The sequence below is a fragment of the Thunnus maccoyii genome, chromosome 4 (assembly GCF_910596095.1).
Source record: "Thunnus maccoyii chromosome 4, fThuMac1.1, whole genome shotgun sequence".
NCBI lineage: Eukaryota > Metazoa > Chordata > Actinopteri > Scombriformes > Scombridae > Thunnus > Thunnus maccoyii.
This window is the reverse complement of record NC_056536.1, coordinates 17466580-17486763: the sequence shown is the minus strand read 5'-3', so window position 1 is coordinate 17486763 and position 20184 is coordinate 17466580. Positions and strand designations below refer to the sequence as shown.

Below are 20184 nucleotides of genomic sequence, written 5' to 3'. Positions count from 1 at the left end.
ATTATATATATATTTATTTATGTATTTGTGTATTTATTTATGTGTTTATTTATTTATGTATCTATTTGTTTGTTATGTCTGCAGAATGACCATTGTGGCCGACCGAATAGCAGCGCGTCCAGATGGCCTTTTTCTCTCCTGGAAGACCTAATAGCTCTTATATTCATCGTGCACATGTACATAAAGTGCATAAAGCATTATGTATTATGTTGATGAATACGTTAGATGGGGCATTTGTTATGGTTTAGGGCACAGTTAGCCTAATATGCGATGGTGCGTCTTTGTGGGAAAGTCAACAGGCACAAATATCAGAGGCTTCTGTCAGCGGCAGAAACAGTATTACAGTACAGCTACTGTAAGATAAAAAAAAGTGTGGCATTGAAGCTCAAAACCATATATGTCTTATCGTGACTCTGAATCTTAAATATATCTTAACTGATAAATGTTCACGCCGATACTTAATAAAACACTAAAAGGATTGTGTTGAGCATTGAGCTGACGTCATCCTGTGTGTGTGTGTGAGTGTGTGTATATATATATATATATATGTGTTGTGATCATGCACAGACTAACTGAGAAAGGCCATGCAGTGGGTCGGTTTGCAGGAACGGCTGATCACAGTTCACTGAAAAGGAAACACTGAGACAGCACAACAGTTTTCCAGTGGACGTACTTCACCTAACTGGGGGCTGGAGGAGACAAACGTATTAATGCTTGGTTAGTTAGCTGATAGAAAAAACACTGCACAGGTCTGCATTGCTTTACACTTCCTTACCAGTAGGGAGAGCTTTGTGGATTTTGGATAAGGGTTTATTATAAAACCGTCTATGTAGTTTTAAAGATATCTGCCATTTGATAAAGTATTTTTTTCATCTGATCTGTGCGCAGGTATTCATGAACCGTGTTTTGATATGTAATTATCACGCATATAAATCATAATGCAAACCAGAAGATAGGATGCAAAGGGAAACGTCAGACCAAGAGGCCTGACTATATGGAGCACTGGGGTGTAACCCTATTACTGCTTTACAGAGCTATTGCGTTTTTAGCTGCACCGTTATAGGCTTGTAGCATATCAGTGACATTGATTAGGTCCAACTTCAAAGCAAACCACAAGGGTTCAGGTACAAAAACGTGAAGAGGCTTTTTTTTTGTTGTTGAACAATAATGCAGTTGTTGTGTAGTCTTCCAGTGTGCTATAAGATAGGAATATCATTCAATGCAAGATGGGGGTTTAGACTATGCATCTGGCCGCCATTTTGCATAGAAAGCTATCACAGCTACCTATCTGAGTGGCCATAATAAAACAAGGCCAACCTGTGTGGGCTCCAATTGCTTATAGTTCACAGCATGTACAATTATGTGCCAACAAAACACCCTCTCAAATGCTTCCAAATGTCCCATTAATGTTCAGATCTTTATTTCACTGCGGTGGACACATGTATTTTTAAACTGTGTTACAGGTCACGTCTAATAAAATAATCCCACCAGTCAGCAGTCAGAAAACCGGATTTTAAAGCAGAACATTCAGAGAGGCAACCTAATGACAGACTGAGGTAACACCAATAAACGTTTCAATATTCTGTTTATTGAAGACCTTACGCATATACATTCATATCATTATTACTTTTACAAGACAATGTAGCAATCCTTACAAGCGCAAAGAAGGGAATGCAATGAGGGACGAAATAAAAGAACGATGACAAACAGCTAGTACACTGAAACAGAGTTTCTTTAAATGTCAGGTATGGTAACATATCTTGCACACCATTTCTTATATCCATTCTTGGAAGTATGATATAATAGGCCTACATTCCCAACCCTCACAACCACAAATAGGCTATATGGAATGCGATATTGTACAAGACGATCAATAACATAAAGCACTATTACATAGCGATAAGGGATCCTCAAATAGGATGCAAATAGTAACATATGTAATTTCATTTTACAAAGTTATACACGAGTACAAGGTAAGGAAAGGGACAACATTGAGCACATTGCAAGGAGCAAGTACATTTAGAAGGCCTAAGAGGCCCTTCGTCCATCCATCCTAATAATAATAATAATTATAATAATAATACATTCTTTGTAGACGTTTATGTCAAAAATGTTTTAGGTTGTGTTCGCTTCTGATTTGTTTAAAAAAAATTATATAAAAAGTCACCTACAGAAAAAGTGGCCCGCAGAACATGACTTATAGCTATTTTCACATCAATAACATGCTGCAAATACATTTCACTGCTATAGCTTACTCATAATACATGACAGATGATGCATTCGTCCCGAATTAAGGGAGCACACACGTAGGTCTATTATCAAGGTTTCTAAATTTCTACATAGTTATTCTCATTATGAGCACCAAGATTCAGAAATGCTTTTTCGGGCCTAAAAACTTATTTCCCCTCCACTTGCAACTTTCGGCGGTCGCCTTGTCTAACCAAGTTGGCCTTAAATGTACTTAAACTGTTGAATATTTCGTTTAAAGATCCTTGCAAGTTTAATGTAGAATACGCTATTTTTTTTAACTGGCACAATCTGGACGTGGATCTTCGATAGCAGCTCAAAATCGTATTCAAAATCGGTGATCTCACTCAATTAAAGAAATGCAACCCACGCAGGATTCTGTGGCTGTTGTTAGGACAAGTTGAAAGGTGATAAAAGTAAGAAAATACCTTTTAGAAACTTGTTAGCACGCAGTCATAAAGATATCGGTATGGATTACATTGCGGTTTTAGTCCTCCCTCTCCTCATGCAGACTTCCAGACTTCCTGTCCGTGACCGTGAACGTGCCCACAAACGCGTGGCGAAAACTATGGGGAAGGAGATAAGGATGGTGTTCCTCTTACTCAGCAAATTATGGTTGTGGAAGGATTAAGCAACCGAGAGGGAGATTCCTAGTTATGCGTTCATAATCTCTGAGAAATTGATTGTGCGTATGCGGCGCCAGCCTGCCAGTCACACTCCTCTGTCTTTCTAAACCTCAATATTATTCTTATGCTTATTTTTTAGATTTTACCAAGTGGCCCCGTTTCCTACCTAATTTTTTCTGACTTAAAAAAACGAACAAATAGGATGTTGTCATTATGTGTGATCCCAAACTGAGCTATTGCCTTGACGACATATTTCGCGTGGCTTACATTTGGGGAGTTAGACCAATCTCTTGACACATCAGGAAAACCAAGAGATGCATCCAGACACAAAAAAACATTGTCACAGCTTTTTGTGCGATTATAACATGAACGCAGTCTTAACTGACGTTTTTAATGCCATATAGTGGATTGTTTTGGGCTTGTGTAGCCCGCACCTTTAAGAAGAAAAAAAAATATCAGAAAATGTTGTAATAATTGTCTGCAATGTAAAAGATGGATAGATGAGTGCATGCATTGAAAGAAGACCTAAGAGAGCGCAGACGGTTTGGCCTTTACTGCCTATCGATTCACTTTCTGCCGCATCTCTAAAAGTAGGCCAGAGCTTGCTCCCTCAGCATGAGTCTCTTCTTCTTCATCCTGCGGTTCTGGAACCAGATCTTGACTTGTTGGTCGCTGAGGTTCAGACGGTCGGAGAGCTCCCTCCGCCGCTGCCTGGTGATGAACTCATTCAGCATGAATTCACCTTCTAGCTCAGCCAGCTGAAGTTTGGAATACGGTTTACGCTTCTTTCTGGTCCGAGTGTGCATCGGGTACCACGGGGCACCTGGAGGAGGGGGGAGGAGGAGGGGGGGGCACACAACGGATTAGTCACCACAGTTGCAAAATCACGGTCACCTCCAAGGTTATGAGGAAGCCTACAGGGGCGTCAGCTGTCCATAGCAAGCTGGGGTAATTGCCTTACTGGTGGCTAAGTTAATTTAATATTCATTTAAACATTGTAGTGGAGAGTAAACTGCACTGGAGAGAATATTATTCCTACAAGCCAAATTTCTATGTAACGATTGAAGCACTCGTTTCCCCCAAAAGATGTCTGCGCCTGTTGAAATGTAGACAGTTTTTTCAGTCACATAGAGAAGTTTTCTGTATTTTGCAGAAGATTCCAGATGCAGGGATTGTGTTTTGTATCAGGATTGAGAGAACTGACGCTCCTGGAAGCTGTCACTTCCTCCACACACACACACACACACACACACACACACACACACACACAGCCCCAACTGGATTTGTTTTGATCTCTGCCTCGAGATCAGATCACTGATCTCAAAACCTTTTTTCAAGGCCACCAAAACATGTCCAATTTCGCACAGTTTGTACACATAGGTGTTTGTTTTTTTATTTTTCAAACTCCTCTATGGAGGCAATCAGTACACAGCGGTTTATGTCACAGGAAGTTTTATGGTTGCAGTTAAAGTTGCATTAACGTGATAATTAAGCCGTGCTTGCAAATACCCCTACTTATTTGCGAGTTTCTGAGCATATTAAATGACGCTTGAGCGCACAGCGACAGATATTAATTCTGTTTACGAGTCATTAAAAAGAAAACTCTCTATTTGATCCAGTCAGCCAAAGCGGCTCACCTCTTTAAATCACTGCACTAATTTGTGTGCAATAAGTGCAACAATACACCAATATCAAACATTTATATGCATGAAACACAGACCGCCATCTAAACTATACGGAAATGTGATGACATGGCTTATCGTTTATTCAAAAGCTTGGTAGGCACTGTGGATTGGTGAGGTTATCTATAACTGTATACAAGCACATGGCGCGTGGAGTATTTTAGGGCAACCCCTAGCGGCGTTTGCACACCACGCAAGCACCCAGCAGGCTAATCCAGACTGCAATTGTGCATCAAGATAACAAGCTCTAATGATTGTTTAATACCGCAAGTGTACGTTGTGTGCAGCCTCCTTATAAATAATGTGAACGTGCCTTTGAAGTAATTGTGATTTTAGAGGAAAAAAAATAGCACCCACCTCCGCCTGCGGCTATGTTGCTTGAATGGCTTCCCGGTGACACCAGGGTCTGTGTGTCGCTGGATGTAGGCTTGCTGCCCTCGTTGAGCAGAGAGGAGCTGGAGTCGGACTCCATTGACTGACAGGATGGCGGGTCTTGCGTTAGCTGCTCGGTCCCATAATCATATTTGGAAAAGGCGGCAGTGGTGCCAATTCCACTGTGCATCCCGTGGTCAGATGTTAGGGATGATGTGTCTCTCGCCCTATCCTCTCGTTTGAGGCTGTTGCCACCTGAACAGGTCTCCCTGTTTCCGCTGCCGTTGCTATAATAACATTTACCCTCTTCTGGTCTGGTAATTTCACACGACCGATTGAAAGAAGGGTTAATAGACACGGGGCTGCTAAAGTAGGATTGAGAGTATCCATTGCACGGCTCCGAAGGATTCCACGGGAGGGAGCAAACATTGTCCCTTCTCGGGTAGGAGAGAGACGGTAGCCCCGCCAGTTGTCCCCCTGAGGCTCTAAAATTCGGAAAGTAAAATGTGTCTCCAGTGTGGATGTTTACCAAAGGTCCCACAAACCCTGGATTAAGGAGATTATGCTCGCCCATTTCCGCGGGCCCGACCAACAGCTTCTAGTTTATTGCAATCTGACATTTAACATAGTTAAACCTGGAGGGGCGCCTGATTGGTCATCCTCAAACCACGTGTCCAGGCTAACTTCTGCTACACATGGTACCACCCACTTGGTCCATCTCAGACAAAACAAAACATTAACTTCTGTATTACAGAGGTTTATATGCTTTTTAAAAATACTATAAACCTTTTATTAAAAATGTAGAATCTTGTTTTTCTTCACTTGAGCCATGCTGAGTCCAAAAAAGGAGTCCAGGCTGCTTCTCTTTTTACACTCGTGGAACTGTCAATGGCCTCGTTTAATATCTTTATAAGCTGGCAAAACTTTTTTAAAATGCTTTTTCTTATGAAAACTATTTTTCTTAAAGGAGAGGGTGCATATGACATCTTGTTTTCTAGCAAATTATGGTTGAATTCCATGTCATATAAAGCTGTGATGTCCCAATTTTACAAGCTTGTTTTAAGAAAAGACTGATGCTCATTGCCGCACTCTACTCATATTTACAGTAACAGGGTCAGCAGGTTGAAGCCACTGGCTCTGTAAAAGAGGACGATATTCTACAAGGTTACTTTAAGAGGGTATATTTCACATAATATGCTCTAGTACACCTCACATGAACAACTTTAACAGATACCTCCAATAAACGTTCGCAGCCAAACTCTGGTGGGATTGTTATACCTCTCACAATTCTTTTATATGAATTTTACAAGATATCAGAGGGCACTTAACTGATTCAATCAGCCGAGTCTCTCGCCTTTATATCTCGCTAATTAGTTGATTTGTGGATTCAGTTCTGAAGACACTGAACAAATATGTGATGTACCATACTGTGGTGACGCCTCTGTTCTGGAAAAAAAAAAAAAACAAAAAAACAAAAAAAAGGGGGACTCTTTTATAAACAAAACTTTTCTCAGAGTTCACCACAGAGTACTTTTCTGCAAAACTTCGCCATGAAACACAAGATTCAGGCCTTCCGCCAACAGCTGGCGCAAGAATTTCTAATGTGGTCTCTGGTCATCAACTTGACCAAACATCATCCTCAAACATATTCTTATGACTGATCCGTGACTTCTGCATTCCTCTCCCGCCTCCACATTAATTGAAAAAGAAATCCAGCAAGACATTCAAATCGTGTAAAAACTTTCTGTATTCCGCAATATCAATACAGTAGCTGTTCTGACAGTCTCGATTTCCGTTTATAAATTCATAATTTACCGCCATCACAATCTCGACTACATGTACGGAGGACAAAATCAATTTATGGATCACAAAAGTTGTCACAACTCAGCAGGGGGCATCTGCTTATGTCTTCATCATGACAGTTTTTTTATTTCTTTTTTTTTTTTTTTTTTTTTTTTAAAGTCTGACTACATCAAGGACAAATTGTTTGACTCATCAAAAACACGGAATTAGAGTAAGAAAAAAAAAATCCTAAATATAAACAAGCACACACTTAAGTCGCCGCCAATCCACTCAAGTTCACGACGCAGAGTCATGGTGGGTTGAACTTGATATTGAACTCAAATACTCCATTTAAATAAACAGAAGTAGTAGAAATTACAACCAATAAAATACAATAAACATATAAGAGGGGCTGTGGCAGCTGAAAGTGTGGACTAACAGCCTAATGTCATAAAGTAATATGAATATATTCCAAGATGCGCCGATAGCTGTTACGCTGTTTTAAAAAGCAACATATCATCTTTCTTAACGTGGTTATCCTAGAATAAAAATAATTGACAAGAGTCCAAATAATAAAAATAAATAGTCTCATTTAATTGAGTAATTAACTACTAGTATTTTAAAGGTAAGGATGTATAAAAAAAAAAGTGCAGGGTTACAGCGCCGTGCACATGCGTGCTGAATGTGGATAGTTGCGTGCAACACATTTGCCAATGAGGTGTTATGTGAGAACATCAGCATTCATTTAAACATTGGGTTGGAAACGATTTGCAAGTCAGCCGATATTTGATATCTGGATCCTTCACTTGTGACCATCTATCCTATCTAACCCAAAGGCACAGGGCCTTGCTCCAGCCTTAAATAGAAAGAAAAATATCAAATGTTTAAACTGGAGAAGCTCTTAGGGATGATTTGCGGTTTCATTCTGTCCTTTGGACTCATTGCTATCTCCTATCATTGCACATTCTTCCATCTAGTTAGTGAGTCTCGTAATGCAGCACAACATCAACCTAATATTATATTCCTCAGTCTTATGAGCAGCACTGATGTGTCTTGATATCACTTCACAGCTTCTCGTGTTATTATAACAGTTACCAAAAGCAAAACAGTGCAGTGTAATGTTTACAACAAAATGGCCCGGACGGGTCATCCAGTGAGAGAGTAACTTTTAGGCATGTAGTCGCCACTTTACCTCGGTGAAAGAGGCCATGTGTTGCGCCTCCTTGTCTCGTCTCTCCACGCCTCCGATCCACTGCTCTCACAGATCCGCATTTCACATTCAAACAACTGCTCGTCTGTTCAGTACATCTCTAGCACAGCGATGATGTCATAACTGACCGTGAGCTATATGCCTTGTGCTCTCTCAAAACGAAAATTTTGACATCAAAAAAAAGAACTTGGTAAAAGGAGAATATAGCACTGTCAAGGTCACTGTCTAGTACACTGTCTGCTCGATATTGAAATTACCCTCCTGGAATCCACTGGTCCTGTCCAGACAGGGCAATAGCCTCAACAAAGGCCTTTTCTTCCCTTTTTCTCTCTTTGATTCTGAGCAGACAGGTTGCCACAGTTATAGCCTTGTGCAACCCTTTAAAGCTTCCTTCAAGGAAAACAAACCACCAAGGGAAGCCTAAAGAACCCACAACAGTGGGAACGTTTTAGTTGAATGGTTTGGCTGTTCTTTTTCATTTGCTTACAACAACAGACGATATTTAATGCGGCTTTGCTACATAAATAACATCATTCTTTCTGACTGTGCTTACTATAAAATATGTATGCTATCACTTAAAATTGTTTGTTAAGAATAGCCCATATCCACCTGGAAATAATAATATTATATTATTTGAATTTCAAAGTCTCCATAAAAATATAACACGCATTTATAGCCATTCAACTCGAGTAAGTCTTATGAGGAAATATGCAGAATAAAGCACAGCATTTATAGTAAAGTTATAGATACAAACATTTGAACTTGACCGTCACTTAGTATAAAGTAATAAAGCTGTTAGCTGCCACAAGGTGTTGGTCAAATAAGGAAATATTCAAAAGTAGATATTATTTATTTTTTAATTCTAGATTGAATAAACTTTTAGAGTGTGTGTGTGTGTGTGTGTGTGTGTGTGTGTGTGTGTGTGTGTGTGTGTGTGTGTGTGTGTGTGTGTGTGTGTGTGTGTGTGAGAGAGAGAGAGAAATCAAGAAAATCAAATGCAAACTTCTCATCCATTACGGGATTGTATTCACAGTCAATATAATATGAATTTTCACACCAATCTTGGCTCATGAAGTCAACCAGATGGGACTCAATTGTAAGAGCTTTTACACACAATGCGATATTTTAACCACTGTTGTGTTAATGTCTGCTGTATAAGTTCTGATATATATATAAAAAGAGGACGTTAAAAGGAAAAATAAATAAATAAATAAAACGACTAAAAGTCAAAATCCTGCTTAATCTTGTTATCTTAAACTGCTCCGAAATGTAATTTCTGGGTATTATCGGATATATTCCAGTACTATGTCCATTTAATCCCAAAATGACAGCCTAATGGCATTAATATAAAATTTAATGTAAACAACAATCTCATAATAAAACAGCTGAAAATGATTAGGACTCACGTGGCTTCAGCTACAGCTTGTGGATTTGCTATGCCATCTTCAACAGATACAACTGCTGCATTAAAATGAACAACGATGTCAGCTCAGCATTTCAAAGACATAACAGAGAAACACACTGAAAAAAAGTAAAAAAATAAAAAATAATAAAAAAATTAAAAAAAATACTCTGAGCTAAAATGATGACAGTGCAAAAAACACGAATCTTCTGATCTAAAATATCCCTAATCTGGAGAGTGTTACAACACTTCCTGATATTTTCCTCTGGTCACCACCAGAGGTTATCAGCCCCCTGTCTCATGTCTCTGGCTGCCAGCGGCCTGCAGCTCTGACGCCTCCACACACAACCAAACCCAATGCAACTTTTCACACATTTTTACGTTTTTAAAGCAAAATCAGTGCCTGAGCAGGTTGCAAGGCGTCAAATATGTTTTACTCTAGTTTCTTTTCCGTTTCTTTATTTTCAAAGATGCTGTCTGGTTTAGTGAATCTCTCTTGCTTCGGCATAGTAAATGTTAATCCTGGGTGTGTATTTGATGGGGCGACAACTTCAGCAGACAAAAAAAAAATGAACTGCAGTGCTCGGCTACAAGGATATTTTTCACGATTTTCAACTATATTTGTACAAAAAAACCTCTGGGAATTTGCGTATTTGCATATTTATGTTGCCTATTCATCCATCGTGATATATATTATTCTTTCTACTCTAGTCTATTATTTTATATACATTGAAAATTAAAATTAAGTATCCATGTAATTTAGGCTACATAAGTATTTTAGTATTCGTGCAAAATAAGTTAAATTGACCCTTTGAAATACACTAACGTTTAGGCTAAATAAATTAGCGTATTCTGCCAGTTTTATTATATTATGTTATTGGAGATCGTAATATGGCAAATACATATGTTGCAAAATATATAATATGTTGCTACACAACTTAGAGACGATTTCTATTATAATTTATGTTCTAAAATATCATGAATAAAAATATAAATCTTGAAACACGTCTATTTTCCCACAACTTCCACACCGCTGATCGCACTATACTTTGAGGAAAATAAAAATAACAACTCAGCACAACACCAAGGTCACTGCATTATCCACCATATTTTCTCCCATTAAGTGTTGTCTGTTCAACGCACTGCGTTTGTTGGGAGCTTAAAAAGTCATAAAGCAAAGTCCATGAGGGCCTGCTGCCATAGTAAGTAAGTAGAAAACGGCCATACCTTTAATCGTTATATTGTGGGCGACGTCGTAGCTATTATCATTTCCTCTCGCTGTGTAGACAGTATGGCTGCTTGCTGCGGATTACTGGTGTTGGTGTGAGACGTCAATAGCCCTACCTGTCCTCCGTGGTCAATAACACACACCTCATGATGAGTGCATGAAACCATTGGTGGTTGCAGAGGCATGGGCCAGAACAACTACTTTTAAGAGGACTTCTGCAAAACAAAACAGAAACAGAATCCAAATAAGGGCCTGAGAGATGGTCAGAAATGCAGGTCAGAGGATATCGCTACACTTCCCCTTTTTTATGTATTTATGGCATGTCATTAAGTCCGGCTGTCTAGACAGGGAAATAACACCTTGTTTGCCTACAAACAAACCGCCAGCATTGGTGTCCAGCCCCCTATTTATTATTCACAATCTGCTGTGATGTCAAGGTCAAAGTGACTGCATAGTCATGGTCAAGGGTAAATCAGGAGACCCAGAACTTTCCACATGGATTGAAAATCCAGGAACCAGACAAACACAAACGCGAAGTCTGACGGCTTGGATTGCAATCAACAACCTCAAAAGATCTGATGAGGCTGGAAAAAGTTAGTCAGGCCAGTCAGCGACTGCATGGCCTACCGAGAAATAAAGCTAAACACAAAACTGGCACTGCAACTGGTGTCAGCGTGATTTATTTATTTATTTATGTGTTAGATTATTCTGTAGGTTTTAGACGTTCATTCGTTTTACGAGAGAAAAAACAGAAAGACGTCGTATTTATATTCATGCGACTGAAAATTGGTTTTATTCAGATTAAAACCTGAAATTACATACTTGAGATAGATTAAACGAAACGAAGATTAGCCTCAGTTTAAAGTTGGTCCAACTTCTACTCGTATCATTATTCTCGGAACAATTGTATCACACTCTGTATTGTAACTATGTTAAACTGCATCGTCCCTATCAAATAAAATAAATAATTCAAATGTAAATTGAAATGTAAATCTAAACGTTGTAGCCACTTGTTCTTTCCCTTTTCATAACTGTAGTTTAAGTGGTCTAACTTGCCTTTTATACTTCATAGCACTCTCCACACATTCAAAAACAATTACCGCATGCATGTGGTATCCAAAATCAACTAATATGTGAGCAAAACTACAGAGACTCTGCAATGCAGCTCTACAATACTTTTCGCGCTCAGTGTGTTTGTGTGTGTGTGTGAGCGTATATGTATTTTCACTATTAATACACGTCAGATGAACAAAATGATGAGTTAATATAAGTGTCGAAATGAAATTAATCTTCAAGTTCATTGCAAAACTCACCTGTGCTTATTAGACACTGGAAAAAGTGCGTTACAGCAGAGTCTAACCAAAATCCATATAGGCGCGGGGCCGCATCCGTATATATATACAGGCTTTATATGCTGAAATAATACAGTTCCGCAAGCAAAAGTTTTGCCATTTTAATTTACTCGTATATTTAAATCTCGTACAGCACATATAATCAGCAAAATGTGGGCATATAACTAAATACACTTGCTGGTGTCGAGGAAAGATAAGTGCTCCTTGCAGTCGTATATGGATCTGTTACAATGTTCCTATTATACGATCAACAAGAACTCATTTGGAGACCTACCTGTGGAATATGAATAAAAAAAAAACCCGAAAATACTCATCTGTGATTAACAAGTACATGTTTCTGTGAGAGCTGAAGGATACATTGCGTAATACCTTTCGACCTGATTGCCGTGATTATGCCAACTGAACTTCTGCCAGGTAACAGGTAACATCTCTTTGGCATTAGCTTTAATTAAAATGCGGTGGGAGGGTGGAATAGATTTGGACATTGTGACTTTTCTCTCTCCCGCCGAATATATTTCTCTGAAGTGATTCGTTTGAAAGATCAGATCCAGTAAGTTTTCACTAAATGCTTCCATGTGGAACAAATTTTGCCCAGATATCAAGATTCATTTTGTATTTTTCTTCGTTCGCAAGTGTGAGAAAATGCGCGTCGATGCTCATTAAGCATGCGTCAAGGCTGAATTATCTCCTGGTGCCATTAGCAAGACTCCAGGATGCCAATAAGTTTTAATCAAGCACTGTGCAATATGAAATCTCCACAGTCTCATCCGCTGCTGATGTTACAGACCAAACTTGAGGAGGAAAGGCGACAGTGGTTAAAGCTTTGTGCTGCTTACTGTAACTTGAAACGAAAGGAAATGCTGCAAATAGGATGGTTGATTGACTTTGAATATTTGATCATTTTTTCATAATCATCATTTATTTATGAAACACGTTACCAGTACGCAATTCAACACCACAATACAGTTCACATACTGCACGAAAGTAGAAATTACAGGCTTCGTACAAGGCGTGTGATCAGCTCCAATGCTACACTAACAAAGAACAAAATAAAACGATTGTGCATTTATGTGTAATACTCACTGGTTTACAATCATTCCAGTTGCATGACAGAATCCTTCACTGATAAAGGAAAACATACAGGTCTTGGGATATTCCAGCTTACAGTTCCGCCATACTAGATAATATGAATTAAATAATAAAGGCATTGCACTATACAGATTAACAACATAGCAGCCTTTGTTTTACCCAGGCTTAAGAGAACATACCCCGCAGAGAGGAACATAGCTTTTGAAATTCAGAAGGAATAATTTTTTTTTAAAAAAAGAAAATCTTTCTCCCGAGAGTCCTCTCTGTGAGTTGTTTGTTGAAGATGTTTAAGTCTCTCAAGTTCAACATGTCATTATGCCACAACAATTCCCGTCCATATGGCGGTTATTTTCCTAAAATGACATCATCTTACGAACCGTCTCCTCTGTTTTCATCTGCCCATTGTCAAATGTCATCAGTCCTTTTGAGATTTGGCTTGGAAAAAAAAAAAGAAAAAGAAAAAGAAAACACGCAATACTTGTCTTTGAAATACAGATATCGTTTTAAATATTATATATTTATATATGTACATTCATATAAAACAAATGTGGAGTGAATTTTCAATATTTTCACAGTTTTTAGAGCATTGTCTCTAAATTGAAAACAGGGGGCTGATGGCATGGTCGATGGAGATGGTGATGGAAGTTTAACATTGAAAAAAAAAAGGAAAAAAAAAAAAAAAAACAACACTCAGCCAAAATGTTCTTCAGCAACGATTCTCGATGCAAGAGGTAAATATATGGCATGATGTTTTGGAAGGTATGAGTTGCAGTTTCAAGGAGGTCGCTCATCTTAATCAAGTGGTGTGCATGTGATTGTTCTTGGATTTACTGACAAATTTCTTCTCCTTGACTCGCCGGTTTTGGAACCAGATGGTGACTTGACGCTCTGAGAGGTTGGTGGCGGCCGAGATGCGTCTTCTCTTGTCTTTGGTGATGAACTTGCTGGCTGCATATTCTTTCTCCAGCTCCTTCAGCTGGATCTTAGTGTAAGGGACACGCTTTTTACGCCCACGACGGTAACTGCTGACCTCAGGCTGCAGTGGCACAACATCTGTGAGAAAAGGAGAAAAATGCCAGGAAAATATTATACTATGCGTAAAAAAACACCGCAATGTTTCACAAAATCAGCAGCACTGCAGACGACAAGACTAGCCTATTGCTGAAGCAAACTGGGCAATGTTGCAATGTTTGTGTTTAAATACTGATTTCACCAGACATAAAATAAGAAAGTAGTTTGAAAATAATTTAATTCTCAAGGTGCAACCCCCGCTGTGCCCTGTGAGTGTGTGGGTGTGTGTGTGTGTGTGTGTGGTTGTGTGTGTGTGTGTGTGTGTGTGTGTGTGTGTGTGGGGTTGTGTGTGTGGTGTGTGTTAGGTGGGGGAAGGGTGGGGGGTACACTACAGAAATTTTGCTGCAGTCAGGATCTCAGGTGTACTGCACCTGACATAAAGAACGCAATTATAAAATCGTCTACGCAAGTTCACTAATGTAAAATATCAGCCTGCAGAGTGCTACACAGTGAAAGAGCATCGTTTGTTACTTTAGATCACTATCAAGTTACAGACACTACAATTGTGCATCGTTTCTAATCGCCAGTGATCATTTATTTTTTTTTCCTTCGGCTGCATGTCAATAGGCCTACTTAATCTGTTAGTTGACTAGACTACACAACTGGTATTATAGATACATTTCTCATGTAGATTTTAATGAAACTGCTAATAATCAACTACAACGGCGGTAATACGCCTAGTTAGAAAATAGAAATCTGAATCTGGAAACTAAACTGACAACTGAAAACTAAGTTTTGAATAATTCTCAAGTTACATGTGAAGCACGCCATTTGAGTAAAAGTTCGTAGTTTATAATTTATCAACAGTTCCCTGGATTTCTCTAAAAATTTAGACCTAATTTTCTCTATATGTTCTCTCTAAATCTATTTACAAAGCACCAAAACCTTATGGTAGTGGTTACCTTGTTCAGGTAAGTAAAGTTTTGGGATCACACCCTGTCCAAGACTGGAGCTGAGTGTCAGACAGCCAATGAGAAACATGACAGGACAAGAATGGCAATACCTTGAGAAATAGTGGCAAGCTGTGAGACATGAAGATCCTTTACCCCGTGTCATTTTACAGTCTGTGGTTGTACATATTTCTCCACACTTAGTGTGCATATACGGTTACTACAGCTCTTAATTTAGGCCAAAACAATATTATCCTCGCGCCATATTTGTTACCCCTGCATAATAAATACTGTGATCTAAGTGAGGATGATTGAGTGGAGTGTGTTGTAACTGGATTTTTTTTATTTTAACGCAAAATAGTGTGTCTGTGTGTGCGTCAGTTGGTGCGTATGTGTGTATGTTATGTGTGTGAAGCGACACAGGCAGGCAAGGACAGCGCGCGCTTGTGATTTTGTGCATGTGTCCGCGCGCGTTTGACTGCGTGCCCGTGCTTGCGTGGCTTGCTCTTTTCAATGTAAAGGGGGTAAATGTCGTGTGGGAAGTTCAATCAAGGTCTGGGAATATCCCTATCTGAAATTAAAATACCCACATATTTGACAAAGATAATAAAACCTTGTGGTGAAAGAAGCAGCCTAGTAAACACTCTGTAAACAGCATACTGACCGGGCTCCTGTGTTTATCATCAGATATTTTACATGTATGATAGCAAGTAAAAGCAAAAGGTGAGCCTGATTTATATTGATGTGAACTTATCAGTCGTTGTGAACAAATTGTGTGGGGTGATGCTGAGGTCTGCATGCAATACAAATGTTAGGCGATTCCTGATATTATGCAAAAGACTGTGGACACATCGCAGGGCGCTGAGATTTATTGGCACAGTCCAAACACGGCAGGCTAGCTTAGTCACTATATTGTCATACAGGGGGCAAAGGTATGCACAGTTCTTCCTTTCTATCCTACGTGACTGAAACTGAACTATAATCATCATATGACTTCACAGGGTAAAAAAAAAAATGTGCAAACTGCCATAAGCAAATACTCGGTTCCTGAATTATTAACTATTCGAGGGGCCATCATGCATCTGAAAAGCTCATTTAACTTACAATTCGGTCATTTTTACGCATACTTCTAAGAAAATGCATGAAGAATTGTTTAATGTCAAACAGAGGGATATCACAGCCTATAATAGCAGAGTCCATAAAGGACATATAAAAACTGACAAGGGGATTGACAGTTGTATGTTTATTCAGCACATTTAGTGTTTCCCTGGACTTCTTGGTGAGTTGATATTGGCACTTTAGCATAATAAATTTCAGAGAGTAAGCAATAACATCTTAGCAGAGTAAACATATCTGACAACATTTAAATAGCTATCTTAATGTGATGACACCGGTATTAAAAGCATACGAGCCGCTAGACTAACTTATGAATTCCAGTCTGATGAAGACACATTAAATAAATCAAATATAATTTTTCCATACCTGGAAAAGGTGATTTCCAAAGATGAGTTGACTGCGTTTGCTCTTTGGAGCAGTACACCTGCCCATCCCAGCCATTCGAGAGAGCCCAGTGCTGGTAGCCCTCCATGGGGATCAAGGCGTCGTGCCGCGGTTCAGGATGGGCACTGATACTGGGCACCACCGACACATCGAGATATCCGGGAACAGCCTGATATGAGCTGGCGAAACTCGGGTAGAAGGCAAACTCTTTCGCCCTGGTAGACAGTTCTTCCGTGGGCAGCGCTGTGCTAGGCTCGGCATATTTCTCTGCGGGATGGTACGAGCAGGGCTTCTGCTGCAAGTTCACGTTGTGCGAATGAGATAATCTACAGCCGTAATATGGGTTTCCAAATGGATAACCGTAGCTCAAAGATGCACTCGATGATGTTTGGGGAGCGGGACACTGACGGCCGGTGTCTGGAGAAGAAATATCCGAGTAGACGGAGCCCTGGTGGGTCGCTATGGTGCCAGAATGTCGTCCCAGCGCGGGGTGCGACATCAGGTCCCTGCAGTGGGTCGCAGGGCAATTACCGCTCAGTCCCTCCATTGTTTGGCTTTTATTCTGGTTGTTTTCATTCGGGCTTTTTTCATAAACGTACATCAAGGTGTCCGCCCAGCGTGGATGCAGAACCAGCGAAGTCGTCATATCAGGGGCTGCCGATGCTTTTTAAAAGTCGACTACTCCAAGACGGACACCTCATTTCCAACTACATTTTACACTAAGCGCATGCGCACACGAGGCCCTAGTGTGTCCACTTCATTAAGAATCTGGCACGTGATACGCTAACAAGTCCTACGAGATTGGGCTTGTGAGTTGGGGCAGAGCAGCCCTTTAAAGACCCACTGCCTCGCATGTCACAGTTTTTTCCTGCAGAATACCGAGTCATATCATTGGCTTAAATCATCGAGACCCACACCCTTAAAGGGAAGTTAGGATACTTTCAAGATATGGGCAAACGAAAACAACCTGTGAAATTTGGCCGACTCCGAGGATTGCAAGAGAATACAGCAGAATATAATACATGTCACAATTGGTACATGGAAAATAAAAAAAACAACTATTTCTAATTAAAAATCTGACTCTAAATCTTGCAGCTTGCTTTTTGACGCATTGGTGCGCCAACTTTGTCTCACTTCGTTGGCTGCTGGGTGGAGGCGATATATTCCAACTAAGGTTCAGCTTGATTATTAAATGTAAAAAAAAATAAAGAGAAAATGGCTGAAGCTGGAATCTGTGGTCAATTTGATGTCCATTATGAAACCAAAAATATTCAGCATTAAGAAATTTACAGCTGTCAAAGCAAACGTGTGTGCGTAAACACAAACCGTCCAATCTTATCAAGACTCCTTTTTTGAAGGACGCATTTCCTTTAAACGCGTTCATAACTGCCACAGTGTCACATACTAACAGGCTGAACCTGCTCGTGGAGTATGACTTTTCCAGCATGCCAAAATATTTATGTTGGCTCATTATTCTAATTATGTTGCCTTTCAGAGACTGATGTTGTGGAACCTAAAAAAAATAGAGGTGACTATTTTTCTATTTGATGAGTCAGGTGAGAAAAAAAGACAATTTGGTATGTGCAGGGTCTATGTGTGTGTGTTTGTGTGTGTGTTTTGTGTGTGAGATGCAGAACTAGGAGTTTTAGTATTAGCCAAGTTGAATGTGTTGAATGAGTGTCATGCACCTCTGCAGTAACAACCGCAGGACGAGGTGAGAGCCATTCCAGGTAAGATACCGTCATTGCAAACTACATTTTAGCAAATAGATTATCTTTAATTCGAAGATAGAATCACAGTAATCTCCTACAATGAATGATAGCTTCATTTAGTTTATATAAGCTACAGCCATTTTTTTTTTGGGCAGTATGAGTGGGCAAAGGTATGCTCTTTCTAAATATTCCCTGTTAGGCCCAAAAGCGTTTTCGGTGATAATGAGCAAATTAAAATGACCATCAAAAGAATTCATGTGATGTTTCAGTTTCACTGGAGTATTCATTCATAGCACAAGTAGATGCTGACGCTTCCAGGCAAAAATAGGAACAAGGGACGGCTTTCAGCTGGACTGTGTGCCACAGACCTTATTTAATTAGACAACATGGTAGAAACGCGGACCTATTTCTCCAAAACATCTTTTTATTTAATCTCGTCACTAGGCCGCATAATCATGTTAGAAATCAAATTGCGGAAATGCCTTATTCCTCTAGTCTGCAGGACTTTCTTTAAAATACTTCGAGGTTAAAAATCTTAATCCTGGCTGTATTTTTTTTGAGTTTAAAATATTACCGATGGGATAGTCCCTCAAAGTGTCCATAAAATAGGCTTTTTGTGATGCCTATCCCATGAGTCACTCATAAAGCAGGCCACAAGCTGCCCTACGAAGGATGCCTAGTTTATCAACATTTTTGCACTCTTGGGAATAACCAGGCCACCGTCGAGTATTTGTATACAGCACTAAGGAAGCTAAAACTCTGTCCTTCCTCGGACAGAGACTATAGTTCTTTTGTCTCAAGGAAATTACAACTACGAAGGGCTCATCTAAACGGCAGCTGCACGGAAGTCCAAGGTCAAGGTAAAAAAACGCAGACAAACAGGGTCGTAATCAGAGTCTAGACAGACAAGAATGAACTTCACACTAGAGTATGCATGCAAACTAGCTGTTATTTAGAGAGCTTTACTCTAAAATATTTGCTGTGTGTGAAGAGGGGGAGAGAACTACAAATAATGCCCCGTGCTTTCATTTAAAGGATCAGGAATTTGACAGCCTTTGCGCTGAGAAGGAAACGGGTCCTTCCAAACCAACATATTTTCCACGAAAGCTCACACTTAAGGACATGAGGGCTCTTTTTTTTCTCGCAATTTAGGAGTGATAGCGTGTTATTTTTAGTTGGGTACTTTTTGTTTTCACCCAGCACAACTTCCTCATTAACTCCAAATGTTTGTAAACTATGTCAATAATGTCACCCTAAAGGATACATGTATGATGTAGCGTCCAAATGGGGAACACAGTGTCAGAGATAATAGTTGACTTTGTTAATTTTGGAGAGGGGTGGAGGGGACCAACTATGATTTAAGTTACACTTCATGTTGCAATAACCATAAATCAGACGCTCAGGCTGACTGTGGTTTTGCATTTCTTAATATTCTCATAATTCATGTTTCAGGGAGAGAGAAAAAAAAAACAGAAAATTGCATAATAAATTAAAATCTTTAAAACTAGTGACAACTGGAGTATTCATGAATAAAGTATTTTCCATTTATGAACTTTTGGAAGAACTTATACAATTGTTACACAGTTGCGGTGACAGCAAATAAATGATTAGCCTAAACATTATATATTTAAACGTCTGGCGCATTTCCACCACAGCAAAAATGTGCAAAAAGTCCTGAGACATCAGCTGCCCACCCTGAAACCACATGTATGCCAGTGACAGTCCTGTACCCACTATCTTATACACGCCCTGCAACTAAATTAATAAATAAATAAATAAATAATACTTGACTATGAATTCTAAAAGATTTAAAGCTGTAATACTTTTTATTATCTTTCATAAACAGTGTACAGCTTGTGAACACACACGTGGATTCTTTAAGGATGGAAATTAGTTGTTTGGGTTGTTTTTGTTTTTTTTCTTAGTTTACGCATTTCCAAGTTGCACAATGCGGGGCTGTTTTATAATTAAAGTTGCAATCCAAACCACCCAACAATTAGATACTTATAATTTAATCTATT

General features: G+C 39.4%; 3 protein-coding genes across 6 annotated transcripts in view; all 3 read right to left on the bottom strand.

The window, feature by feature from the left end:
* hoxc11a (homeobox C11a) overlaps window positions 1-20184 on the bottom strand; it is a 77601-nt gene that overhangs the window by 11522 nt on the left and 45895 nt on the right. For 2 of the 4 annotated variants that reach the window (XR_006095748.1, XR_006095746.1), the window contains one exon: window positions 10549-10764. The exons of 1 other annotated variant lie outside the window; for it this stretch is intronic. The gene's annotated coding sequence lies outside the window, so the exon portion shown is untranslated. Of the gene's footprint in view, window positions 1-9325; window positions 9381-10548; window positions 10765-20184 lie in introns of all 4 variants that reach the window. One more of the 4 variants, XR_006095747.1, reaches the window with a different exon arrangement.
* hoxc12a (homeobox C12a) lies at window positions 1569-8816 on the bottom strand. Its single transcript, XM_042408394.1, has 2 exons — window positions 4913-8816; window positions 1569-3696 (listed from the first exon to the last, which is right to left on the bottom strand). The coding sequence occupies exons 1-2, from the start codon at window positions 5499-5501 to the stop codon at window positions 3458-3460; spliced, it is 828 nt and encodes a 275-aa protein (XP_042264328.1). The 5' UTR covers window positions 5502-8816; the 3' UTR covers window positions 1569-3457.
* On the bottom strand, window positions 12808-19174 carry hoxc13a (homeobox C13a). Its single transcript, XM_042408391.1, has 2 exons — window positions 16434-19174; window positions 12808-14043 (listed from the first exon to the last, which is right to left on the bottom strand). The coding sequence occupies exons 1-2, from the start codon at window positions 17095-17097 to the stop codon at window positions 13787-13789; spliced, it is 921 nt and encodes a 306-aa protein (XP_042264325.1). The 5' UTR covers window positions 17098-19174; the 3' UTR covers window positions 12808-13786.

Excerpts from the sequence above, each read along its gene's own strand:
- hoxc12a (XM_042408394.1), bottom strand. The coding sequence starts at position 5,501 with ATGGGCGAGCATAATCTCCTTAATCCAGGGTTTGTGGGACCTTTGGTA. Across the intron at positions 3,697-4,912 it reads CAACATAGCCGCAGGCGGAG|GTGCCCCGTGGTACCCGATG; the intron begins GTGGGTGCTATT and ends CCCCTCCTCCAG.
- hoxc13a (XM_042408391.1), bottom strand. The coding sequence starts at position 17,097 with ATGACGACTTCGCTGGTTCTGCATCCACGCTGGGCGGACACCTTGATG. Across the intron at positions 14,044-16,433 it reads TTGGAAATCACCTTTTCCAG|ATGTTGTGCCACTGCAGCCT; the intron begins GTATGGAAAAAT and ends CTTTTCTCACAG.